Source organism: Numenius arquata, chromosome Z (assembly GCF_964106895.1).
Source record: "Numenius arquata chromosome Z, bNumArq3.hap1.1, whole genome shotgun sequence".
Lineage (NCBI taxonomy): Eukaryota > Metazoa > Chordata > Aves > Charadriiformes > Scolopacidae > Numenius > Numenius arquata.
The window spans coordinates 51801111-51828752 of NC_133616.1; the positions used below are offsets into that span (position 1 = coordinate 51801111).

Sequence of the window (27642 nt, forward strand, 5' to 3'; positions counted from 1 at the left end):
CGCCTTAGTAATCCCGTTTCGGAGCAGCGGGCTTTTCCCTTCTGCCGAGCGCGACAGGGCAAACCCCTGGCACCGCAGCCAGCCCCGGGCCGGGCCCAGCAGCGGCGGGGGGGAGCTGTCGCTCGGCTTGGCCAGGCTCCATAGGGCGCGCCCGCACCGCTGCCCTACGCTGCGGGCCGGGCCGTGCTGTACCGGGCGGCAGGCGGCGGCTTGGCCGGGGCCGCCCCGGGGAGGCCGGCGAGGGCGGCGGGGCGGGGCCGTGCCGTGCCGCGCCGTGCCGTGCCGCGCCGTGCCGTGCCTTGCCGCGATGGAGGGTGCCGAGGGGGTGAGCCTTCTGGGGGACCGTGGCCTGGCCCAGTTCAAGACCTACCGGCGGCGGTGGTTCCTGCTGGCCGCCGTGTGCCTGCTGAACTGCTCCAACGCCATGGTGAGTGCGGCGCGGGAGCGACACCGGCCCGGCCGAGACCGGCGCAGGGCCGCGGGGACGCTCCTGCGGAGGGGTGGGGGCGGTAAAGGGGCAGCCGGCGGCAGCCCCGGGGTGCCTGAGCAGCCGTGAGCGCGGGAGGTGGCGCAGAGCAGGCAGGACAAACAGCCCTCTCTCCCGCCTACCCCTGCCGCAGCTCTGGAGAGCAAGACCGGCGGCTGCGGCTGCTGCTGCCGAGGGAGAATGCGGTGACAGGGCTTCCTGAAGCCGAAACCACCTCCTGTCTCTTCCTAGAAGCAGCCGTGCAATCTCCAGGGCTCTGCCCCAGTGCCCTGTCTCAGATCCACCCCCTCATCCTTGGAGCGCCGGGGCTCGGTTGTACTCGCACAGCGCAGAGAAGCCTCGGCCTGGCCGTGCCTTAGGGACCGAAGAAGCGGCTTTTCCTTTTGAACTTTGTTTCTGCTGTTACGACTTTGGCCTGCGCACCTCGCTTTCTGACCGGTGGGGTCCGGAGCAGAGAGGGGTGGTGACGGGGAAAGGGCAGGATGGGCGGGAGGGTGTGTGTGATGTAGAATAGCACAGAAGGAAGTACCGCAGCTTCACGCCAGACTGAGATGGAGAAAAATGTATTCTGGAGCACAGCTGAAATTGCTGCTGAGTCCACTTCGCAGGCCATGAGGAGGAATAGAAAGTATTAAGCATCTGTGAGTGTCACGTTTCAAACCTAAGAATAGGAGAGCAATGTTGAAACTCCTTGGGTAGAGGAGCAGGAGTTCACTCTGCCTTATTGCGGGCCTATAACAGCAGATTTATCTGGCCAGGAAAAGGAGCAAGTAGGTTTTCTTTTGGGGTCTGTTGCACATAAGGAAGAGTATAGGAGTGATTTTGCACTAAACATTCTGGTATGTGAACTTCTTATTGCCTACAAGTACTTTATTCTGAAACACCTAAAAAAAAAAGGGATGCTAGATCACACCCCCACTGTTGAACCAATTAAAACCAATTAAAACCAATTAAAAAAAAAGTAAATATTGAGATAAACACATAAAGTTTCCCCTTACCAAGTCCTAGTATTCGAGATGGAAGCCCAAATCTTTGCACACCAAGTCATTGAGGATGTTGTTGATAATTATCAGACTGATGTAGAATTATTCATGTGCTTGAGGATTACCATGCTGCGAATGCAGGCTGTCTGGCAGCCAAGATCAGGCACTGCAACCTGCAGACATTTAAATGCTGGGAAGGAAGAGCAGGTATTCCATGATGCAAGAGTGCTGGAGCAGAGAAATGAGAAAACAGAAAGAATTTGGCTGTATATGGAAAACAAAAAAGGAATGTGCCTTCTTAAGGGAAAATCAGTGTATCCTTCAAGCGTAAAAAAGTGTCCTGCAGAAAAGCCATGTGAAGCCCTGCAACGTTCTTGCAGTTAAACTGGCACAGCGCAAGAACATTATGTAGCAAGAAAAAAATCACCCTGCTGGAAGTGACGGTGACAGCATGGGTGAAGGAAGCAGTAAAATACCTTTCCAGGATGTCTTAGAATCATAGAATCATAGAATTGTCCGGGTTGGAAGGGACCTTTACGATCATCTAGTCCAACCATCAACCTAACTCTGATAGAAAAAAAACCATCACTAAATCATGTCACTAAGCACTAAACCCGTCTTGTCAGACTTCGACTTTGCTGAAACCTTAAACTGGAGACTTACTTAAAAAGGTCCTTTCAATGCATCTGCAAGTATAACTGTGTCCTCAGTCATGTTGCTGAAAACTTGGTAGCCCTGAAAAATTGTACTCTTGTCTGTCTGCTTGGTCTCTTGCCAACTTCCTGACTGTCCACAGTATTATTTTCCCACAATACGAACTTAAGACAGAACTTCACCACTTCAAAAGTGGATGCTCAATAAATCTCCTAGGGTGGAAATATTATTTCTTTTTTGAAATATTTTTTCTTTTTATTATTTCTATTTGCCAAGGCAAAGGTCTGGAATGGCAAGCATGCTGACATATAAAGTTGTAACCAAACATTTCTTGATGCTAAAGTTTCTCCTAAGTGTTCCTGATAAAAATCACATTAAAATGAAGGGGGTAGTTGACAAGCCATGAGATCAAAGTGGTTGGTTGCTGTTTAAAAGTTCCAGATGGAAAGATTAATTTACCAGTTTTGTGGTGTGAAAATTGCCTTGCAAGTTAAGATGTGTCCTCTGTTCCTATATGGATGTTGCATGCAGCACTTTGTTCTGTGTATTCCTATGTCAGGCTGTCTGCAAAATGCCTATGGTGAGGACACATGACTTTTGGATTGTCTGAGTTGGAAAGAACAGATCACCTCATGTGCTGGACCCTTGGTCTCTTCCAGGATGACGTCCTGTATTCCCCACTCTTACCCATGCAGACATGCAGTTTTCTGTTAGTGACCTTCAGAGTCACTGAAAGTGGCAGACAGGAGACAGTTCTGAGAGGGAGAGAATGTCAGTGTCAAGAACACAAGGTAGAAGCAACTTAACTGCAGGAAAACACATTTGGTCATGCAGCAAGGGCAGGCTGAGAAAGGGATATTTCTTTTTTCTTAGTCTGTTTTAGGATTATGATAGAGCAAAGCCAGGCCAGACCATGTGGTGATGGAAGGGGCACTCTTCTCTACTTCTTCCTGCTACACTTCATCATGTGAAATCCCTTCTTTAACCAGAGCACAGTGGGGTGAATTAAGGAGGCTTTTACACCAATGATAAATAGCACCTTACTTGAATCTCTATTACTGACCTGAGTTTAAAAGCCTCTGTCTCTCTCTGCGGCACAAAGTGGCTACTATCTTGCCAGAGATTTGTTCTCATTTCCTAAATATAGCTATTCTGGAAATTCCTAGCTTACAATGTATTGTAAGAAACTCTTACATTATTTTAAGGCCATAAGTAGGCTTCAGTATAATTAACTTGCTGCCTTAAGTCCTGGGCAGAGAGGCTGTTCTGACCACAACTAAGCTTACATGACTGATCCCCAGCTGTCTCTTGCAACACTCCTGGTGAAGGGTGATGTAACTATGCCTGCGGTTGCTCCCCAGATTTGTTTTGTCAAACTGATGCTGTGGTTTTGAGTGTGTGGGCTTTTTATTCTGAAGACTTAACATTTAAGAGTATTCATGGTGTGCTGACAGCTGTCATAGCAGTAGACTGCTGAGGAAAACACCTCCTTCCTCATTGCCTCCTTCCTGTGAAGCTGGACAGGTGGGAACTTTGTTTTTTACAGGAGGAACTTTTTCTTGCCTTAGTGCTTAGGGCAGAGAAATGCACACGGAATGTGGTGGATGTTGTTTACCTGGACTTTAGCAAGGCCTTCGATACAGTGTTCCACAGTATCCTCCTGGAGAAACTGGCTGCCCATGGCTTAGATGAGAATACACTGGGTTAAAAAGTGGCTGGAGGGCCAGGCCCAGAGAGTAGTGGTGAATGGAGTTAAATCCAGTTGGCAGCCGGTCACGAGTGGTGTCCCACGGGGCTCAGTACTGGGGCTGGTTCTCTTTAACATCTTTATCAATGATCTGGACGAGGGTATCGAGTGCACCCTCAGCAAATTTGCAGATGACACCAAGTTGGGTGGGAGTGTCGACCTGCTGAAGGGTAGAAAGGTCTTGCAGAGGGATCTGGACAGGCTGAATCGATGGGCTGAGACCAACGGGATGAGTTTCAATAAGGCCAAGTGCCGGGTCCTGCACTTGGGTCACAACAACCCCGTGCAGCGCTACAGGCTTGGGGAAGAGTGGCTGGAAAGCTGCCTGGTGGAAAAGGACCTGGGGGTGTTGGTCAACTGTCAGCTGAACATGAGCCAGCAGTGTGCCCAGGTGGCCAAGAAGGCCAACAGCATCCTGGCCTGTATCAGGAACAGCGTGGCGAGTAGGACCCGAGAGGTGATCGTCCCCCTGTACTCGGCACTGGTGAGGCCCCATCTCGAGTACTGTGTCCAGTTTTGGACCCCTTACCAGAAAAAAGACATTGAGGTGCTGGAGCGGGTCCAGAGAAGGGCAACGAAGCTGATGAGGGGTCTGGAGAATAAGTCTTATGAGGAGAGGCTGAGGGAGCTGGGGTTGTTCAGTCTAGAGAAGAGGAGGCTGAGGGAAGACCTTATCGCTCTCTACAACTACCTGAAAGGAGGTTGTAGGGAGGCGGGGGTAGGTCTCTTCTCACGGAATCATGGAATCACAGAATTTTCAGAGTTGGAAGGGACCTCTAGAGATCATCTAGTCCAACTCCCCTGCTAAAGCAGGATTGACTAGGGCACATTACTCAGGACTGCATCAAGGCGGGTCTTGAAAATCTCCAGAGAAGGGTACTCCATGACCTCCCTGGGCAGCCTGTTCCAGTGCTCTGGCACCCTCACCAGAAAGAAGTTTCGCTTCGTATTTAAATGGAACTTCGTATGTTCCAGCTTGTGCCCGTTGCCCCTTGTCCTATCACTGAAAAACACTGAAAAGAGTCCAGCTCCATCATCCTTCAACCCACCATTTAGGTACTTGTAAACATAGATAAGGTCTCCCCTCAGCCTTCTCCAGGCTAAAGAGCCCCAGCTCTTTGAGCCTTTCCTCATAAGGGAGATGCTCCAATCCCTTAATCATCTTAGTTGCCCTATGTTGGACTCTCTCCAGTAGTTCCCTGTCTCTCTTGAACTGGGGAGCCCAGAAATGGACGCAGTATTCCAGTTGTGGCCTCACCAGTGCAGAGTAGAGGGGGAGAATGACCTCCCTTGACCTACTGGCCACACTCTTCCCTATGCAGCCCAGGATTCCATTGGCCCTCTTGGCAACAAGGGCACATTGTTGGCTCATGGAAAGTTTGCTATCCACCAGGACTCCCAGATCCTTCTCCTCAGTAGTGCTTTCCAGAAGATCCACCCCTAACCTGTATTGGTGCCTGGGGTTCTTCCTCCCCAGGTGCAGGACCCTACGCTTGCCCTTGTTGAACCTCATTAGGTTCTTCTCTGCCCAGCTCTCCAGCCTGTCCAGGTCACACTGGATGGTGGCACAGCCCTCTGGAGTGTTGGCGAGCCCTCCCAGTTTGGTATCATCAGTGAACTTGCTGAGGATACACTCTGTCGCCTCGTCCAGGTCATTGATGAATATGTTGAACAGGACTGGGCCGAGTATTGACCCCTGCGGGACACCGCTGGTTACAGGCCTCCAACTTGACTCTGCTCCATTAATTACAACCCTCTGAGTTCTGTCACACAGCCAGGACTCAACCCACCTCACTGCCCCCTCATCTAGCCCACACTTCCTTAATTTTCTAATGAGGATGTTATGGGAGACAGTGTCAAAAGCCTTGCTGAAGTCAAGGTAGATGACCTCTGCTGCTCTCCCTTCATCCAGCCATGCAGTTATAATGTCATAGAAGGCTATCAGATTGGTCAAGCATGATTTACCCTTGGTAAATCCATGTTGACCACTTCCAATAACTTCTTGATCTTCAATGTGTTTGGAGATGACATCTAGAACGAGTCGCTCCATTATTTTCCCAGGGACAGAGGTGAGACTAATTGGCCTGTAGTTCCCTGGGTCCTCCTTCTTGCCCTTTTTGTAGACTGGTGTGATATTTGCCTTCCTCCAGTCCTCAGGCACTTTTCCTGTTCTCCAAGACCTCTCAAAAATGATGGAGAGTGGCTCAGCAATAACATCTGCCAGTTCTCTCAGCGCTCCTGGGTACATCCCATCAGCACCCATGGACTTACGGATATCTAGTTTGGCCAAGTGGTCTCTAACCCAGTCCTCCCCAACAGAGGGAAAGTCTTCCTCTCTCCAGACCTTCCCCCTTGTCTCCAGGGGCTGGGATTCATGAGGGGCAGCTTTGGCAGTGAAGACGGAAGCAAAGAAGGCATTCATCAACTCCGCCTTCTCTGTGTCTTCCAACACCAAGGCACCCACCTCATTCTTCAGTGGGCCTACATTTTCGCTAGCCTTCCTTTTTTTATTGATATACTGAAAAAAACTCTTCTTGCTGTCTTTAAGTGTGGTAGCCAAGTTAAGTTCTGCTTGGGCTTTTGCCCTTCTAATTTTTCCCCTGCATCTCTTCACTACCCCTTGATATTGCTCACAAGTAACCAACCCCCTTTTCCAGAGATTGTAGACTTTCCTTTTCTCCCTGAGGTCCAGCCAAAGCCCTCTATTTAGCCAGGCTGGTCTTCTTTGCTGTCGTCTCGTTTTATGGGACCTGGGGATGGCCTTTTCCTGTGCTTTTGAGAGTTCCTCCTTGAAGTATGACCAGTCTTCCTGGGCACCTATGCCCTTCAGGACTGTCTCCCAAGGGACACTCTCAACCATGCTCCTAAACAGGCCAAAGTCTGCCTTACGGAAATCCAAGGTGGCAGTTCTGCTGGCTCCCTGTCTTGCTTCTGCAAGAATTGAAAACTCTGATTTCATGATCACTATGCCCAAGACGACCTTCAACCTTTACATCCCCCACAAGACCTTCCCTGTTAACAAGCAGCAGGTCCAGTAGGGCGCTTTCCCTGGTTGGCTCGCTCACCAGCTGTGTTAGGAAGTTGTCTTCCACACACTCTAGGAACCTCCGGGACTGTTTCCTCTCTGCTGTGTTATATTTCCAGCAGATATCTGGGAAGTTGAAGTCCCCCACAAGAACAAGGGCGAGTATTTGCGAGAGCTCTGCCAGTTGCTGATAGAATATTTCATCGATTTCTATGTCCTGGTTTGGGGGTCTGTAATAAACTCCCACCATTATGTCTGCCTTGTTGGCCTTCCCCTTGATTCTAACCCATAAAGACTCTATACTGTCATTCCCATTATTAAGTTCTAGGCATTCAAATCTGTCTCTAACATAGAGGGCCACCCCACCACCTCTCCTTCCTTGTCTATCTGTTCTGAAGAGTTGGTAGCTATCGATTGCAGCACTCCAGTTGTGTAAGTCTTCCCACCATGTTTCTGTGATGGCAACTATATCATAGTTCTCCTAGTTATCATAGTTATCATTGCTGCACAGCGGCCTCCAGCTCCTCCTGTTTGTTGCCCATACTGTGTGCATTTGTGTAGATGCACTTTAGCTGGGCTAATTTTCCTGCCACTTTTATGGGGGTCCGAGCCCCAATACCCCCCTGACCATGCTCAGATCCTTCTGTGGTTGCCAACCTATCACTATTCCTGATGTCATCACCACATGTGTTACCACCCCCCACCTCTACTGAGACAACAGGCCGCAAGACCTTGCTAGTGTTTTTACCCACCAGCACTGGTAATCTGCTCCCAGGCTCCTCTTTAGTAATCCTGGATTCATCCCCATGCCCCTTCAAACCTAGTTTAAAGCCCTTTCAATGAGCCCTGCTAATTCTTGCCCTAGTATTCTTCTTCCCGTCTGGGTAAGGCTTGCCCCACCTGTAGCCAGCAGGCCTGGTGTCCTGTAGATCATCCCATGATCAAGGAAACCAAAGTCCTGCCGGTTACACCAGCCTCGGAGCCAGGAGTTAATCTGCTGGCTCTTCCTGTTTATCCTCTCATCAATTCCTGCAAGTGGTGGGATAGAGGAGAACACAGCTTGTGCTCCTGATCCCTTAACCAGTCGTCCAAGGGCCCTAAAGTCTCTCTTCATTGCCCTTGGACTACTGGTAGCTACCTCGTCCCCACCTACTTGAAATACTAGTGCCAGGGTAGGAAGATTTTTCTGTATATCCTTAATCGTCCCAAGTCACAGGTGATAGGACAAGAGGAAATGGCCTCAAGTTGCGCTGGGGGAGGTTCAGGTTGGATATTAGGAAAAATTTCTTCACTGAAAGGGTTATCAAGCATTGGAATGGGCTGCCCAGGGAAGTGGTTGAGGCACCATCCCTGGAGGTATTCAAAAGACGGGTTGACATGGTGCTCAGAAATATGGTTTAGTGTTGGTTTTTTGTTTTGGTTTTTTTTTCAAGGTTGGACTAGATGATCTTAAAGGTCCCTTCCAACCTAGGCGATTCTGTGATTCTGTGAAACCAAGAGTGTTTCCTGCCCTGTGCTGTGCTTGTCAACGTGAGCAAACTAGGGAGGAGGAGGGGATCAGAAGGTTGGAGCTGGCTCACATTTGGCTGGGTGGTTCCTGACTCACCAGCCTGGAGGACTTCCGCCACTGCTTAGTGTACTTGGGAGGGAAAGGAGAGCTGCACAAGTGGAGACTGGCATGCTCCAGGGCAGGGTGCGCACGCTCCTCGCCCACGCCTGTCTGCTCCAGCAGTGCCCCTGTAGATAAGCATGCACACACAGCTGCTGCTGCCTGGCTGCTGTGTCCTGCTAGCCCTCCTAAAAGTGATGTCTGGGTGGGGATCTGACCTTTCTGAAGATCTTGCCTCTGTCCTTATTTCTTAGGCTGCTGTGTTAGCATGGGTGCCTTCAGTTGAGACCAGAGGCTGTTTGCTTCCAGGCTGTGTAGCCCTTTTGATCTTGAAGATGAGAAGTCTGGCGTAAAGGCTTCATAGCCCGGTCCAGGGGAGCAGGAGGCAGCCTGCATGTCTCAGAAAGACATCCTACATCACCTTCAAATCAGTGTCCAGGTGCATGGGATAGAGCATGCTGGAACTGGGAGAGCTGCTGCAGGCAGTGCCTGCCTGGGGATTAGTGAGTTGTGCCTGTGCCTGTTACAAAGCAGAAGGTCCAATTTCATGTAAGTCATCCCCCTCGGCTCCTCCTTTCTAAGCTGCACATAATAGGTATTACAGGGGCATTGCTACAGTCTATACAGCTATACAGTATGCCAGACAGTGAAGAACGCTCCACATGGAAGCGTTTGCTAGCTGATACCACCACTGATGTGGCAAAATGGCTTAATTTCGACCCTGCCTGATTGCATGGGCTTGCCATTCTGCAAATGATTTTGCTCTTCACTTTTTGAATCTTGATTTATTAGTGAGGAGGGTAGACATTGGTTAACATCTTGCCTTTCATGAAAAACAGCGTTTTTGGTACTGCTTCTGGTAGGGCTGTGGCTGGTTATACAAGGAATGCATAAATATGTCATTACTGCTCTTTGAGCTCTGAAAATCCTGGAGCTGTGTTTATTTATGCTGCCTTCTGCAGCTCACAACTATTGCTTATCGAACTGTAGAGTCTGAGTTCTGCCTTCAGCCATCACCTTGCTACCATTTCAGACAGAGAATTGGTGGCTCACAGCCCACCAGTAACCTCTTGCAGAAGTGTGAGGGAGGGCAAATGTTGGGCTCCCTTGGAATGGGTGATGGGTGAAGTTGGTCCTGGAAAGTCTGTGTGGGAGTGAAAACAGTAAAAGCAATAGGGAAGAAGAACTGAAGTTTGAGAAGATGGAGATAGAAGGTGAATGAGAGCAGAAGGAAAGCTAGAGGGTTGAGGCTGATTTTGTGAGGGAGAAGGCCGGACCCACATCTGAGAATCAGTTAATGGTTTACAAGGGTATCAGAAAGAGCAAAAAAGAAGCTTAGAATTGGGGGCAGGATGAGAACAGCTGTAACCTGTTCTTGGTTACAGGAGTGCCTAAGCAGGCCTGCAATTAATGGTGAAGGGAGCAGGCAGTCTCTGGGAGGTGCAGGAGAAGAGAAAACAAATGTCAGCTAGAAGAAAGTTAAAGCAAAGGGAGGGAGAACTGAAAGTGGAGCCGGTACCCCTCCAACATCAGTACCAGTCAGATGATTTGAGTACACTTTCTTTCCCTGGTGGTCCCATATGCTCCATTGCTAAAGGAGGTGGGGAGGGCGCTCTCCTGTAATTGAGGATATAAATAGACTCTGAGTGGAAAACATTTCTGTCCCTCTTCTTTCAGTGATGGGGTATGGCTACCTAGTCAGCCAGCTGTGTGCTGAAAGCAGTGCGAGCTGCAGCTGTACTCCAGTGCAAGCCAGAACAGGCTCGTGGATCTTCAGGGGACCAGAAGTCCTCTTCATTGGTTGCTGTGCCCACTGTGTAGAGTACAAGTTTATAGTCAAGAGTGTGCTAAGATACGACTTCCTGCCCAGACTAGCATGCACGGGAGCTTTTGCTGTCTCAAAACTCAGAAATCACAGTGAGGTGAACGTGCTTCTGAGGCTTGAGCTCAGGAGAGAAGAGTGTAGGAAATACAGTTCTGGAGAAGAAATGGTGTGTTATTACAGTGGCTATCCTAACATCCTGTTAGATACAAGGGAGGGAAAAGTCCATCCCAAATGCTGAAGGATCAAATACCATAGTCTACCACATGAGTGATCATGGCCAATGATACTGGATTATACTACAGCAGGAACTGTCATTTGAGAAAAAATAATGCAAAATTTGTGAGAAAATGCTGGGAAGTGAGTTTTACCAAGTGTTAGGAGGTTGGGCTCAAACCCACTGTGGTTGTTTTGTGTTCAAAGGCAAGAGTTCCTATGCTTGAGTGGCTGTGCTTGGGCTTCTGTGTAAATGAGTTGACCTAACTATGCCGTGGCTCAGAGAGTGGACTCCTCACCTCCAACATCATCCACTCCAGGTTGTTAAGCAGCTCAGCTGTGTTCTGCTGTGGGGACTACACAAGGTAGTTTTTGAGCAGTCAGGGTGTGGAACTCTAAGCTGGATGTGTTTGAAGCCTCAGAGACAAGGCATTCCTGATCTGTGGGGTGGCAAACTGGGAATTTTGTCAAAGTTTGCTAAAAGGTTTTGGTTAATTGTAGCCCTGGCAGGACTCAGAATGGAAATAATCCAAGGTGGGTGAATGGAAATTGCTTGTCACCATTGCACGTCAGGAAGAGACGTTGACCAGGGGCTGGACTCTCTCAGTTCTGCTGTTGTGACATCCATTGAGCTGCTTTCAGAGGAGCACATGTGAACATGGATGTAGCAGTGCAGTGCGTAACACAGACTCCCCTTGATGCCTTCTGCACCTCACACTGAGGATCTAGGCAGGCAATGGATCTGAGTGCAGTTTGACCAGACCACTAGGGCATATTTCCACAAAGTGAGGCTTAGGTAGGGACTGAAGAAGTGTGTAGACAACCCCGCAAGGACATAGGTATCTGTCTGTTTCTCCTTCATCTGTCCCAGGAACAACCAGCTTTTAGGGGCTGGCAATCTATAACCCCATGCGTTCTTTCTTCCTGTGTCTGCCACCATGATCTGCAGTGGGCAGCTTTGGTGCTGGTTTTGGTGTGCCAAAGCTGAGTTAAGACAATGGCCCTTGGGGATTGGAGGAGAGAGGAACATCTCTCAGTCTTCGTTATGCGTCTTTAGAGGTTAGATGGCTTAGACCTCACCATGAGAGAACTGCATCATGCTCACCCTCTTCTGCCTGAAGGGGTGTGTATCAGGGCAGTCACTGCTTAAGTACCAGCCTTGACAGTGCAGAGTTTCAGAAACAACATGTAAGGTAAGGGCTCTGCCTCCAAGAAGAAGCGCTTGCTAACTACTGTGGATGAAGTCATTGTAACTGGGAAAACCAAACTCACTTGCTTAGCATCGCAATTTCCCTGTGTTAGCAAAACCCCACAGTGCCATCTCTTTGTTGCAGGGAGATTTGGTGGCCACTTTGACCACAGCTACACCTCGAGCTCCATTGCCCAGTTCTTAATTTCTCTGTTAGAGCAATGCATAATAGACAACCCCTGCCTGAATGGAGGCAGAAACAGTTTTGTCTCTCCAGACCCATAAAGAAACCCACTTCCTATTTTTAAGAATAAATTCAGGCTTGGACAGGCTGCAGCTCCCCACCTTCTGTGCTCTCACACACATAGGCTAGAACTGGAGCTCTTGCTCAGGACAGAAGTACAGGGCAGCCCAAATGCTTGGTTTTCAGCAAGGAATGATTTTACTAGGTAAAATGGAAAGATGCCAGAGTGCTTGATCCCAGTTTGCCTAGACGTATATTGCCACTGAACACAAAATGCTGTTCTTTGGCTTGTGGCATCATTCTCCTAATGATGCCATCCATGGGTGAGCATCTTGCGCGGAGGAACAGGAGTGGCAAAAATGTACCTGAAGCTGGCTTCCAAATGTATCAGCTCTTTAATTACACTGTTTCCTGGTACAGTGTTTTATCACCAGCACCCCCGTCTGAAAGGCAGTAAGGAACTGAGACTTGCTGTTGCTGGAAATACACAGCTAGATCTTGTTTAGCTGCAGTTTAGCATCCCATAATCAAACAAATGCTCGTGCCTTAGTAGTGCTTGTATCATTTAAACTGTACATTAGCATTAAGCATTTAAATTCCCATCCCAAACAGTTTTGGAAAAACAAAGGTGGGTGAACTTTCTTCCTGAGACAAGACAGCAATGTCATTCCACATATATTACTTCAAGCAATTTTTTTAAAGCTCACTTTATTAGAAGTCTACTGCCAGTCTTCCAGTGACCTGGAACAGCCTCCTTGTCTAACAAGAGTACAGTTTCTTTGTGCACCTAATTGTGTTAGCTGAGTAAACAGCAAATCCACCCCCTGCCAGACCTTTGGCTGATCCCACATAGGCGTGTCGGAGCCCAGCATGGCCATGTGAGCTTTGTGTTGAATGCAGGAGGTTTGGTATGTCAGCTCCTTTCAGAGAAGAGGAAAGGGCTGACGCTAGGAATCCTTGCTAGGACACTGATAATACATTCAAAACATTACTGCCATTTACCCATTGCACCCCTGCTAGCAGAAAAGCTTAGCTAAACAATGATTTGCATGTGGCTGTACTGACACAGTGACATTTAGAAAGAAGAAAAGCTCATCTCCCCTTCTGCTTCCATTTAATGTGGTAGTTTTTATGGTCCCTAGCATGTAAGAAGTAAATAGGAACACTGGAAATAACAAGTAGCAGAGTGCAGGGACACGCCTTCCTCTGAGGTTACCCAAGCCCTTCTTCAGTTACACATCAACGCCACAGCTGATGCTGTCTGCAGGATGCAGGCAGAAGGAGGGTACCCAGAAAGAGACAAAGACTAGAGTTCTTTTGTAGGAATCTATAGCTGAAGCTATGGCTGAAGTTTTTGTTCACATTTCTGCAAACTTTAGCATCTTGACTATTCAACAGATGCAAGATCATCTTCTAACAGCATGGTAGCTTACATCCACATTATTGAAATCTGTTTTCAAGTTAGATTAGTCTTTTTAAAAGGCAACAGAGAAGGCATCTTCACAAAGAATCCACAGAAACATCCTTAAATTTGGGGTAGTACCCTCATTTCTTTCTTGTGGGCATGATCTCAGGACCTAATTTGAGGATCAAAGCAGGCCTTGTCCTTCCCAGAAGAAACCAGAAGCAAACAGCAACCTTATGAAAACAGTGCCTAAAACAAGGTTTAGCAAAATATTTTCAGATACGGCACTAGAAAGAAAAGATGGATAGTTATTAAAGTACTTCTTGTCTTTCCCTGTTATGTGTTCTGATATACCAAATAACGCAAATTTTTCCTAAGCTTTGAGTGTTTTTCTAGGACAGCATGGAATAATGTCTCTCTGGGCTGACACATAGCAGTTATTCTTACAAAGCCACATCCAGGGGTTACCAATGCAACCATAAACACCAGGCTGAGTTTAAGAGGCTCTTATTTGCAGAGAAGTAACGGCAGTCTCTGATTTGTTTAGAAGGATTGCTTGTGGTTTACATCAGGTAAGTGCGTCCATCAGGGGCCAACATAGTCAACCTGGGGACAGAAAAAGGTACTGACCTCTGCTTCTGCCAGCTGCCAGCAGCAGGACTATGGGCTTTGGAATGAGGTAGTGAAGTGGATGGGGTGCTCTGGGACAAGATAATGATGAAATTGGTGGTAAAATAGTCCCAGCATGAGTAACTGCAGACACTGGCAGTTTGAATTTTTATTATCAAGCTTAACATCCGAATTTCAAGGAGTAACTAAGATAGGTAGCCCTTTCACAGCTCAGTTAGACCGTTTGAGGGGATTCTGAAGTTCTGTTCTGGTGTTCATGCTTACTCATCTTTACTCTTTTCTCTGCAGCTGTGGCTGACGTTTGCTCCTGTGGCTGATAAGACAGCTGCATACTTCCACATTTCTCTGGGGATGGTTAACTGGCTCTCGATAGTGTACCTCCTCATCTCGATTCCATTTGGTCTGGTGGCAACATGGGTTCTCGACAGCGTGGGACTCAGATGTGCTGTGAGTTTAACTGCTCTGTTTCCCTGAGGGCATTTCACCTAGAGATAGCAGTAGCTGCACAAAGCACTAACGTACATACTGTGAATGGGAGTCTTGCCAAATGCTGCAGAGGATAAGCATGTTGAAAGCTCTGTCCTAGTTCAGTAACCGTGGTCACATCACTTCTGAGGTGGGCAGCAGTGGGAAAATTCAGAACAATGTTGTATCCCCACTTGCCTTTTCCTGCTTCAGTTTTTGTTGTCTTTGCCAACTGTCCAGGACACATGCTGTGAGCTGACTCTGTGAAGAGCTTGCTGTAATTGGGTAGATTTGCTAAGGAAACGTGTTAGCACAGCTATTTTATTTGCTGGGCCAGTTTAAGAAGCAGCAGGGCAGGGTGCAAGCAAGGGACCCCTGTGAGCTCGGTCTATGCTAAGCCAGCTTGGGATTGCTACGCAGTCTTCCCAGAAACGAGAGTGTTGTGGAATGTGGCACTGAAACTCTAGCACGCTAGTGGTATAGAACAGCATTTGCAGAATCCGTATGCTGGATGCCACGATCTTTGTTAAAGCAAAATATGGGTGATGGCACAAACTTGCAAACAGAGTGCAATTAGTGAACTTTGGGTTTCTAATCAATTCCATGACAATGTCTGCTGTCCTGCATAAACTAAATTGTGGTGTAGTTCTCATGTAGGGCCAGGACAGTCACCTTGCTCCCTAAGGAGCAGTGTTGGATCAGGAGCATCTTGCAGTGGCCCAAAGGGGTGGGGTGGTCTGCAGGCAATTTTCCACATGGTGATTACTAACACTCAGTGTCTCCTGTAGTACATGAGACCCTGCTTATGCTACTCTGTTGCATTAAGTTCTGCCGTTCAGGCTTCATCACACAACCCCTGGCTGTTTCTGCTTGCTGCAGGTGATCCTGAGTGCATGGCTGAACATGATGGGTAGCATCATCCGGATGTTCAGCGTCCTGAAGTTCCTGAGCTTGGGTACCCAGAGTTACTGGTACCTGTTTATTGGACAATGCCTCTGTGCACTGGCCCAGCCCCTTATCATCTTTTCACCAACAAAACTGGCAGCACTATGGTTCCCAGACCACCAGAGAGCAACAGCAAATATGATCGCATCAATGTGTAAGTGATAGCTGCAAAGTAATATTGCTGGCTCCCAGAACTTGCTAGCATTTGTTTGCCTTTCAGAGACAGCAGGCAGAGAAAACCCTCTATACAACAGCCGTTTGGCTCTGGAAATACACCTCTGCTCAAGAGTGTCATAACCATGTGCCATAAACCAATGCCTTCAAGGCCCTGCAAAACAGGAGACATTTCCATGCGGGGGAGCAAGAGGTGAGCCTTATCCACATCCATGTGCAAGTTCAAAGTAAGCCACACAGGCTCCCAACCTTCCTCCTCTGCCAGGACAAGGTGATCATCTTTATCTAAATATCATAAAGGTTCGGGACAGCCCTCAGTGTTACTATATATAAAGTCTGTAGTGGCCTTAATTCTGTAGCTTGTCAGAAAGGTGTCCAAATTGCATGTGATGCCAGTGGTCACAGTTGCCAAATTCTATAACCAGATGGAGGTGAGGCTGCTGCAGCAGTTTTGTCTACCAGTTCGTCCAGTAGGAAGGCTGAGCACGTATTCCCAATTGGTATGTAAGCACACACAGATATAATATACTCAGCTGGCCACACAAACATGTTGGAATGCTAAATCCAGCAGGACTACCCACACAGAAACCACATCTGCCTTGCAAAGTGCCTGGAAGCTGGGAAACTGGAGAGGAGGCACCAGATACATTTGCTTTAACCTCATTCTTCTCTTGCCTCCTTTGGGCCCTGCTAGAGACAGGATACTGCACTTAACAGACCTGTTTCCTCCCTCCATGTAATATTTCCCCATCAGCCAGAAGAAATATCTTCCTCCTTTCTCCAAGGACTTGAGAGGTACTCCAAAAGCTAGGCTGGCTTACTGGCTCCAGCTGGGAAATCTCACAGGACCTATGTATATGTGGGAGAGCCTTGCCTGCCCTTCCCTCAAAACAGCCAACAGCCACCTTCCCACCCCACTGCCTCGGAGTTGTAGGGAAGGGGTAGGCATGGGGAAAAGGGCAGTGTAGGAGCACCTCTATACAGCTTTCCCAATGCTGGTGCAAACTCAAAGCATGGGCACTGTTGCTTAACAAGAATGGATTTATGGTGTCACAACAAATAAATTATTTTTGCACTGCCTTCCCTAGAACGGGGTGGACTTGATGGCTTACCTTGTTTCCCAGGGCTGAGATAGACCTTCACTGTCCCTGCTGGAGAAGAAGCTCTGCTGTCAATGTGGTGCAATCCAATTACTACCAGGGACCACTGGGCACTCAGTTCTTCACTGCCCTGAAGGACCCCAGCCTGCAGACAATTGCTCTTTTTAAGTGAGAGCAGCTAGAGCTGCCAAAGAGCATTTCTTTCACATAGTGTCCTCAGTCCTTAGAGGACCAAATGGATCTAACTATGGGAAGGAATAAAACTGAAGAGCAAGGAACAATGGCAACCCAAGACCTGAAGCTGTTCAATCTGTGGCATGTTGAAATATCAGTGTGAGGACTGAGTGGCCTGTGATTATCTGCTGCAACACCTGCATATTGCTGTGTAGAGGGCTTCCATTAATATTGTCTGGTTACAGTCATTACTGTCTGCTGTGCAAAATCAGTTTTTCATTTGAAGAAAGTTTAAATATTGCCTAGAAGGAGTTACAGTCCCAGTCATTTACTCCAGTGGTTAATCACTACGCTAGCAAATGTCTACAAGTTACTTCTTGTCTCAATGCTCCTTGTCCCCCAGCTATTCAGTCTTGTTGCACCTGTTTGTCAGGTAGTTATGGACAGAGTCACCGCTTCTATCCTTTGTCTAGAAAGACTGAATGACTCCAACCCAGTCACTTTACGTGCACATTTCCCTTTGCCTCTTCCTACGTGTCTCCATGTCTGCGTGTTGCTCACATGAGCTTTTTCTCTCAGCTTGCTCCAGTTCGTCAGTTCCCATTTCCTGTGTTACTGCCAGAGCAGCACTCAGCTTTGCAGTACTGTTGGTATCAGGGTTGCACACACAAACTAGCACTACAGCCTCTTGTCAGTATCCCCACAGCTCCTGTTAGTGCCTCTGGATAGGCTTCCCTATGCTTTTGTGCAAACAGAACCCAGACCTTGCACCCAGGATCCTGCTGAGCAGCTGAAATCACTATGACTCAGCTGTGCTCTTGAGTATTTGTTGTATCTTGGTCCTCCTCATCGCTTTTAGAGATTTACTCACAGAGAAGCAGTGCAGGGCCAAGAACTGATCCCCTGTGAAGACCATGAGAAATTCTCCTATATCAGAAGAAGAAAGACATGGCTGAGTCCACTGAAGTGGCCTCTGCTTCATCCATGGGATTCTTCATTTACTGTGGTCTGTCAGCATGTAATTTTCTGCACCCTGGAGTTTTCCCTGTCCACAAAACACACAGCAGCATTGCAGAGTACTGCAAGCTAATCCATCAAGCCCCCTGTACCATAATGTACAGTTGATTAACTCCAGTGATCTCCTTTCCATTCTTAGTCTAGGCTTATATACCCGGGAAGAGAAGGCAGCTGAAACCCTGTAATTACTCAGATAGTCTCACTTAGTCTCTTCACATTTAGCCCAATGCTCACATTTCCACCTCTCATCCATACCTTCTGAAACTGCTTCAGCATGCCAATAGTTCATGGAAACACCGGACAGTAGTTTTCAGGCAGTCCCCTACAATGCCCAGATGCATTATATACCCCAACGGAGAAAGGTTAATCCATCTACTTGGAAGCTGTTGTTTAATTGTTTCCATGTACGGATAACATTTCACCAGGATCATAAACTAGTACTTTTCCAAGTTCAGGTTTCTCTGAATGGCAGCATAGACATCTCTTCTATCAGCCACTCCTCCCTGTGTCACATCATCTACAAACTGGCTGTGGGTGCACTCTGCCCTATCTTCCAGGGTTTCTGTTAAGGTTAAACTGTATTGGCCCCAGTATCAACCCCTGAGGGGCACCTCTAGTGACTGGCCTCCACTGTCACTTCATGACAGTGATGATAATCCTCTGTGCCCAGCTGTTCAGTTGACTTTAAATTCATCTCACTGTACACTTTTCTAGCCAGTACTTTGTCAGCTTGTCTGTGAGGATGTTATGGGGGACAGTGTCAACAGCCTTAGTAAAGTTGAGATAAAAAACATCCACTTCTCTCCCCTCATCCACTCAGCCAGTCATCTGACTGTATAAAGCCATGTTGGTTAAGCATTTCTCCTTTGTTGACTCCTCCTGCTCACCTTGTTGTCCTTCATGTGCCTAGAAGTGGTGTCCAGGATTAGTTGTTCCATGACCTTCCCAGGGATCAAAGTAAGACTGAAAGGCCTGGAGTTTCCTGAATTCTCTTGCCCCTCTTGAAGATGGGAGTGACATTCCCTGTCGTTCAGTCCTCAGAAGCCTCTTGGAATTGCCATGGTCTTTTAAAGATAGCCAAGAATGGCCTTGCAATGAAAACAGCCTGCTCCCTCAGCACTTATTGGTGCATCCCATCAGTCCCATGGAGTGATGTGTTTCTGGCCTATTTCATGTTCCCTAACTTAATCCTCCTTCTCTGAAGGTAAATATTCCTTGCTTCAGACTTTATCCCTGCTCTCAGGGCTGGAGGCTGGTCTTATCAGTAGAGTGAGGTGACAAAGGCATTGAATACCTTGGCCTTTTGCATACCTTCTGTTATCAAGTCTCCTGCCCCATCCAGTAGCAGGCACACATTTTCCCTAACCTTCCTTTTGCTGCTAATATACTTGTAGAAGCCATTCTTTTTGCTCTTAACATCTGTTACCAGTCTCAATTCCAGGTTGGCTTTGGCTTTTCTAACCCCATCCATGCACACTAGTAGAAAACCAACTTCACTTGTTTGACTGTTTGCAGAATGTTGCCTTAAAGTTAAAAAATTGTCTCCTGCAATTTTGGATGTTTCCAATCTAGGTCCCAGGAGTGGTGCTTCACATGCTGCTGAGCTTGAGACCCATAACAATGCAACCCCCTACTCCACTACAGACAAGTGTCCAGGATTCTCTTCTGCCATGTGATGGTAGCAGAGATCAACTTGTATGCCAGCCTGGGCTTTACTGAGGAAATGTATTGGCTTGAAAGGTGTCAGGAGTGACCTTGTGTCACTTTAGAGAGCTGTCATAGGGCTTTCCTGCTTTTCATTCCCTTTTGGCAAAGAAGTCCAATGGCATCCTGGTGACCACTGGGAAGTCCTCTGTCCACATCAGAAAGAGCTGTGTCCGGTTCTAGGCTCCTCAGTACAGAAAGGACATGGACATATCAGTGTAAGTCCAGTGAAGAGCCACTAAGACAATTAAGGGAATCGAGCATCTGTCATGCCAGCTGATGCTGAGAGAGCTGGGAATGTTCACCCTCAAGAAGGCTCAGCGGGACTTCATCCATGTGTATACATGCCTAATGGCATAAGGGGAGTAAAGAAGGGAAAGCAGCTCTATTACTGCTGCTATATAACATCAAGACAGATGACATGGATTCATTTTGTCCCTTCAGCGTAGCATTTACTGAGGCAGCCTTGTAAGGGTGAGGACACTGTGATTCATAGACGAAAACCAGTTTACAGGAGTTAAGGGTTGTAGGGAAACGGGTTTATAGAGTAGACTTAATGGGGGTGAAGAAACAGATGTGGCATGAGTAAGAGCACACACTCAATTTCTCCAAAGATTCCCCTCCTGGTTTCTCCCTATATATGCCTTGTTCTGTCCTTACGCATTGCTTGGCTGCACACAGCAGCTCTGGTGCTGACTGGCAGCAGGGATGGACAAATGATTCTGACTGCTTGCATGAGTAAAGTGTCTCTGTTTTATTTCCCTCCAGCCAATCCCTTGGGTATTCTTATAGCAAACGTGCTGTCACCTGCACTAGTTCCTGAGGGAAAGCACATCCCACTGATGGTAAATGAAAACTGCTTTAATCAGCCAGCTGGGCTGATTGAGATCCAGCTAATTTATTTATTTGGAGGCAGTGAAGCTGAAAAGACTGGTAATGTGTCTTTACTTTGTGTTGTGTAGCTGGGTGTTTATGCCGTCCCAGCAGTAACAGCCTGTGCTCTGGCAACTGTGGGGATTCATGAGAAGGTTCCTCCAACACCTCCTTCAGCCAGTGCCACTAACTCCACCTCCAAGCCGTTCCTCACGGGGCTCAAAATGGTAAGTGCTGTAGCATAGAGAGACCAGTGCTGAGTGAGGGATGCAGCCCTGCCAGACATGGGGATGTGCTGGGGAATCTGCTGACGAAGCAGACTCTGAACTCGACTCCACTAAACCCGACATGGGACCAGGACCCCTTCCTTCTTTAGGGAGTGTAATTTGCTTATAGCAAAGCTGCAACAGCTGGTATGTGAAAGTTCAGCTGCGGGATGACTGCCATTCAGCTGGTTCAAACAGGCACATCTGGGCTAATCCAAGGGGACCGCATAACCTGAGCCTTCTGAGCAGATGGGTAACAGGTAGGATAGCACAAGGAAAAGTGAAGGGATTCGGGCACTGAAGAGATCCTTCCTCCCCAGACGGTCCCCATTTTAACTTGTCTTCTGGATGAACTGACAGGAGAGAGCCAAACTCCTCTAATGATCACGGGGTTGCACTGTCAACATTTCCAACTGAGGGGTCAGAGCCACTGACCCTCAAGTCTACTGTCACAGCCAGGCCTTTTTCCTGCACACCACTTGTTTAAATGATAATTAACTTCTTTCTCTAGCTCCTGAGAAACAAGCCGTACATCATCCTGGCAGTGTGCTTTGGAGGAGGAATTGGGATGTTCACCTGCTTTTCAGCTCTGCTAGAACAGATCCTTTGTGAAAAGGGGTATTCAAATGTGAGTCTTCTTTCTTTCCTCCCCATTGTCCACATCATCCCTAATACAATCAGAATTGTTTTCCCTGATAAGGGACTCAGAGCAAAATGAAGACAGTTGAATATGCTGCACTGTCTCATCTTATGTGCTCACATTATCTAATATAGATTAAGCAGTACATTAATCCAGAGCTCAGTCAGTCTCTCAGTATAAGGGATGATCTGCATTTTCATTACTGCCCACGGCCAGGCTTCCATTTGCAAATGAAAAACCTTTAGCACTCAAACACTTCTTAGGAAAAAAGAGTATTGTGTTTTTTCTCAGCCACTCCAGGGCACTGATATCTATGCAGCCTTCTGACACCTTCCCCAGAGTAGGATGGGGCTCAGGCAGGCCCTGGAGTGAAGCTGAAGGCAGGCTGATGCAAGTGCCTTTTACTCTTTGTACAGTCTCACATGAAGCTAGGGCAGCAGAGGAAGTCACAGGTACCGTGACAGCTGTTTCCCCATCTTTCCCACGAGACTGGCCAGGTGCTGCTTTTACAGTTGAGCACCGTGTGTGCACAGCTGGCTCCTCCTGCTCTCTTCCTGCAATAGCAAGGGGCTGCCCCAGTTCCTGCGTTTACCCTCAGGCAGGCAGCATTTCAGTCCTGCTACTTGTTCTGCTTTTTTCTGTGTTACTGGCTTGTCCTGTCCCTTTAGTCCACAGAAGCTATTCCAGATATCCTTTCCTTCCAGTCTGCCCCTTAGGTTCCCAAAAATGTTTACCCAAGTTTGTTAAAACTTCCCTGTTTTCAGTATTGATGTCTGCATTTGAATTCTTAAGGAGTTGAAGGAGTGGGACAAGCAAAGATAGCCACTGCAGGCAGCAGAGCATGTACCCTATCCTACCTGCCTCTCTAATTAGACCTCCTTGCTACAGCCAGGTGATGCTGTGTCTCATCTAACACGCCTTGGGGCTGCCAGCCTTTGGAAGGCATTCTGCCGGTGCGGGTCCCTGGTCCCTGGTAAGAAAAGCACCAGGACCATGATTATAAACAGAAGCAGATCCCAAGGTAGTTGGACCTGTTACCACCAGTGTGGACAAGGCACCTGATTGGCCCAGGAGGAGCCAAGAATAGTCTCGTGCCCAGGCTGGAGCATTTAACGCCAGGGAGCTGCTGCTGCTCTGCACCCAGCCTCCCTTGCCAGCTGTGCGGAGACTTGTCATCCATTGAGACCTTGGGAGTGCTGTGACCCTGCTGTCTCCACACACTTTCTAACAGCAGCTGGGCCCTGTTATTTGCTACTCAGAGCCCTGTGAAGGCCTTGGCTATTGCAACGGGCAGGGAAGTGACCCACTAGCAGCAGGCAGATGGGTCAGTGACATTAAAACCTATTTTCTAACTGCTCTAGTTGCTCAGTTACTTCTTCTTCTGCTCCCCAGAAATTTGCTGGCCTGAATGGTGCACTGTTCACAGTGTGTGGTTTGTTGGGTGCTTTCCTGCTAGGCCTGTATGTCGACCGGACAAGGAAGTTCATAGAGTCCACCAAGATTTGTTTCTGTCTGAGTGCCCTTGCCAGCATCTTGTTCGCAGTGGTGAGTTCTCCCTTGCATTGCACAATACCTGTGGGCTTTGTTTTGTTGCCACCCGATAAATTATCAACTCAAACCAAGGTCATTTGATGTCATAGTATTTATTTTTAAGTAGTATATAATTTATTTTTAAGCCACGTATTATGCTTTGGGATTATCTCCCTGGCTAGGAATGTTTTAAAGAAAAACCCTTTACTGAGGATTTCACAGTCACTGTGGAGCCTGACACAGACTGATTCAGGATATAAATAAATTGGCATAATTTTACTTCCTTACTTTAGATCACCATGTTTACCGGCCCTGAGACCATTCTCTCCAAAAAGAAATGGAATTGCTAAATATCCACTTTACAAAAATGAACAAGGTTGCCATAACTTTCCCAACGCCTGCCCAGCACCTCCTGGTGGCTGCCAGGAGTTTAAGATCAGTAGAAAGGACCTAGTAATGTGCCTAGTTCGGCAGCAGTTCCTCAAGGAGGACAAGACAAGGGAAATGCAGAAAGGGGGAATGCTTGAATCCATCCAGGAGAGGAATGTAGAATGCGGAAACTTTACACCCATGAGGCTGGAGTGCAAGTACTGCACTCAAGCATAGTCATTGCCAATGGGAGCCATCACTTAGCAGGAACCTGGGTGTGAGACACAGGACTCCTAGCACTGCAGAGGACCTAGACTGGTGCAGGCCTCTGCTTTCTCAACAGGCTTTTTTCCTGTGTGTTGAAAAATCCAGACTTTCAATGCAGCATGACCACACCTCCCCCCGGGCCAAGACCCCAGTGATGTTAGCTCCACTTTGAAGAGAGAGACAAATGCAATGCCTAAAGCAAGGTGCCTAAAGCAAGGTGCCTAAAGGTGTAGAACGAGTCGCCTAAAGCAAACTTTGCATTTCCTCCTTTAGTACTCTGCCATTTGCTGGGAGGATGGTCTAAATGCAAGTCAGCATGCCTGGGCCCAGGTGAAGCACAAAGTAGGCAAGAGGCTGTGTCAGGAGCAACAAGCAAACCTTTCCCTCCTCCCCTTCCCTCTGTCCCTTTTATCCCATATAGATGAACTGCTAGTTCAAAGTAGTAAAACAAAAAACACCCATTCAAATCTGCTTGATGCTTTCAACTCAGATTCCAGACAGTTTTCCTTGACTTTACCAGTTTATCTGGGTTGGGCCTGCTGCAGCCGTGCCAGGACAGACACCTCGTGTTCCTCTGTGGAATTTATTACATGGTTAAAGAAGGAGGCAGAACTGTGGCTGCAGGATTTGTGCCCTTGACTTTGCTAGTGTTGGCTGGATAAGCCCATGGTCCTTTCTCCAGAGTTAAGGACAAGGCTGTTCTAGGCACTAAACTAATCTCCAGGGTCTGTGCATGTTTCAGGTGGTTTTTTGTTTGTTTTGTGGGTGGGTTTTTTTGTGGTAAAACCCCAATGTTATAAACATGAGTCCAACAAAATGAGGAATAGTTTTCCTTATCAATGAGCTGCAGCAACCCAGGGAATTCTCATATGTAACCCAATGCAAACACCACTTCTGAAATGTTAGCTTGCATTGGGAGGAAGGTGTGTGTTTCACTTTGTGCTGAAGATACACTGAGCACACTCCTGGTAAGTGACTGACCAGGAAGTCAAGTCACAGTAATACAACCACACCAATGCTTTTCAGGTAATTCTGCTGATCCTCTCTCTCCTTGCTTAAATTAAATAGATAAATGTCCATTGCATAGCCATTTGTTGACTCTAGAAGGTTGGACATAAAAGAGGGACGGTGCTGGTAAGAACAGTGAGCCCTTGGGACTTCCTGCAAGTTACAGGTTCAGAGATTCTCTGCGCAGCAGTGCTGACATTGAGACTTTGGTGTTGTTTTTCTCCCTGCAGACTTCTCGGTTCAGACATCAGGCCGTCATGCTGGCCATCACCAGCTCACTCTTTGGTTTCTTCGGTTTTGCCATCTACCCCATTGCCATGGAACTGGCTGTGGAGTGCTCCTACCCAGTGGGAGAGGGCACATCTACAGGCCTGATTTTTGTTGCAAGGTAAGCAGGCAGATTAAATCCAATCCACAGCTGAGCTTGGTCTCAAACACACACACACAGGTGCAGAGAAGAGCCTGGACATCAGTGCTAGCCATCCTGCTGAATTTCTCTCTGGTGTCCGTGCAGATGACCAAGAAAAGGGGGGAGCTGGATGGCTAAGCCATAGAGCTGAAGAGCTAAAGATTTTAAAGCAAGGAGGAGTGTGTGCAATTGGTGCAAGAAAAGCAAGAAGGAAGATGAAGGTCTCCCTTGCTTGGCAGAAAGCACGATTTAACCATGCTCAGCATCCCCTACACTTGAAGCAAATGGGGGCTGTACGCCTGAGAGGGACACCCATTCCCACAGCAGTGCAGGGCCAGGTCTCAGTGCTCTGCTGAGGGAGATGGGGCCCACCACTCATAGGGCAGCTGGTCACAACAGATGGGGCAGCAACAGTCTTTCCTATGGCCAATTTAAATGCCAAGGGCTGGCACTGGACTGCAGCAGGAATGACCTGTTGGAGCTGTAAGCAATGATATACGTGGTCAGGTGCCATGTATATATGTCGTGTGGAGCTGCAGCAGCAAGAAACATCAGACAAAGAGAGACATGTTGTCTCCCACTGGTTGTGGACTTTGTTGCTGCTGTTAGCCAGCTATGAATTAGGAGGAGGCTGAAGTCATAGCTTGGCTTTTTCCCGTCCTCAACCCTGCAGTAAGAGGCATTTCCAAGTCTCTGCCCAATGACTAAGCCTCAGCTCCTTGACAGCAGTTGTTCAAACCTGCTCACCTCCAGAGAGAGCATATAGTGGTCCTGCCACACTGTCTGGGGGTGTGCTGAGAAAAGGCTGACCTGCACGCCCTGTGAGCCAGTGCCAATTAACCAAGTGCCTCATCCAGAGGAAGCTGGCAGTAGCTTTCTCTGCTAGAAGGACCCTTCTCCAGAAGGGGTCCTTGCTTTCTTCCCACTAGGGAAGCTGGGCTTGCCTGCAGCACTGATGAATCAGGCAGGTGCATGACTGGATGTTGGCTTCTCCCCACAGCCAGATTGAAGGTGTGATTTTAATGATTCTGCTACAAGCCCTCACCGTGCGTGTTTCTGAGGATCCAGCCTCTACCTGCGCCCTTGATCAGGGTGGAGCCCTAGACTGGACAAGTAAGTATGTCCTTGGGAAATTATGCTGGACACTCAATTGTACCCCATGTATCCCCTACTCTCCTCCTCAGGGAGCCTGCAAGATTGATTCCTGTTGTAGCATATCTCTTAGACACCTTCCCCAACCTGATGGTGCACTCCTTGCTGCTCCTGATAAACCAGGCCTGCAAGATTAAAATATGAAGACCTCTGAGGTGCCATGAATGCTGCTGCTGACCTTGGGTTAATATTTCTTTTATGGCCACGCTGCAGAGACCTGAGCTTCACCAAGCTAGAAAGCAGCTGTTCTGAGGGGAAGACACTGTCCATGTAGCACAGCCTGTGCTGCTCTGCAGACTACAAGTGCATTGACTGAAAGCTACTTCTCTTGCTTCTGCACACAGAGCTGCCTGGGTTTGTAACATGCCAGTGCAGCTTTGTTCCGCCTTATTCCACACTTCCCTTCATCTCCTAGCTGGTCAGTAGAAGAGTCAGCAACTGAGATGAACGAGAGCACAATTGTGTTTTCAGTGCAGGCTAGACCCCGGTCTTGATCTCTCAGCTGGTTCATATTTATGTAACACTGACACCAAGTCCTGTGGAGTTACAGTAACACAAAGGCTGGTAAACACGTTTTAAATATATCCTGCTTGGCTGAGCAGAAACTCCTCAGAACAAGCTCCACTAGCTGGCAGGGAGCAAGGCTTTGCAGTAACTCCCCAAAAAGCAATTTGACTGCTTCGTGTCTGAAAGCCTGTAACTCTCCATCTTACCAGATCAGAGCTAGATCTAATGATTAGGTACCCATTCCTAATCATTTTGTGGTCAGATATATGCAGGGACATCTGTGGAGAAAGGCATGGAGGTGTTTATTTGAGACACTGCTGGAATAAGAATATAACTACTTCCAAGCCTTTTAGATTTTTTTTTTTTTTTCCTTCAGAGAAGGTTCTTTCAACACAAATTTGTCTTTGATTAAAGTTTATCCTTAGTGAACCTTTCCTGCACTTTGCTCTTGGATGATATAACAAGAAGCACTACCTGTGTGGACCTGTTCTCTTATGAAGCTCATGTGTTTTGATTCAGTATTTCTTGTAACTTTCTTCAGCACTCCACAACACACAAACCTGTACACATACATATAAACACACACAGCCACAAACATACTGTGTGCACTGGTGTAAGACCTCTAACCTGTGGGGTCATGCAGAACAAAAGTCCTGGAAACCTTCCACATTTCACCCAAATAATCTTCCTATGCCAGTGTTACGTGAGACAATGTTCGGCTGTTAGCAAACTGGCATTGCCCCACTGTGAGCTGCACACTGTCCTCAGGGGTAGCCTTTGGAAGGAGATCACACAGTTGCTGGGGAGCTGACCTCTAGACTTTTGTACTGGTGGGAAGTTGTGAATTCACCATCTAAAAATCTATCTTCCTTGCAGCTCCAGTACTGGTGCTGGCTGGCCTCTGCAGTGCTATGGCTTGTTTTTATGTCATCTTCTTCCATACTGACTACAAGCGGCTCCATGCTGAGACAAACAACAGCGATTTGGTCAAGGCAGAAGATACAGCAACAGCACATGTTCCTGAGGCATAA

At 47.8% G+C, this 27642-nt stretch overlaps 1 protein-coding gene across 1 annotated transcript; it reads left to right on the forward strand.

The window, feature by feature from the left end:
• Positions 1-307: 307 nt before the first annotated feature.
• On the forward strand, positions 308-27642 carry SLC49A3 (solute carrier family 49 member 3). Its single transcript, XM_074166307.1, has 10 exons — positions 308-427; positions 14300-14458; positions 15356-15575; positions 20359-20435; positions 20553-20690; positions 21241-21357; positions 22762-22914; positions 24774-24931; positions 25953-26065; positions 27488-27642. The coding sequence occupies exons 1-10, from the start codon at positions 308-310 to the stop codon at positions 27640-27642; spliced, it is 1410 nt and encodes a 469-aa protein (XP_074022408.1).

Excerpts from the sequence above, each read along its gene's own strand:
- SLC49A3 (XM_074166307.1), top strand. The coding sequence starts at position 308 with ATGGAGGGTGCCGAGGGGGTGAGCCTTCTGGGGGACCGTGGCCTGGCC. Across the intron at positions 428-14,299 it reads TGAACTGCTCCAACGCCATG|CTGTGGCTGACGTTTGCTCC; the intron begins GTGAGTGCGGCG and ends TTTTCTCTGCAG. Across the intron at positions 20,436-20,552 it reads GAAAGCACATCCCACTGATG|CTGGGTGTTTATGCCGTCCC; the intron begins GTAAATGAAAAC and ends TGTGTTGTGTAG.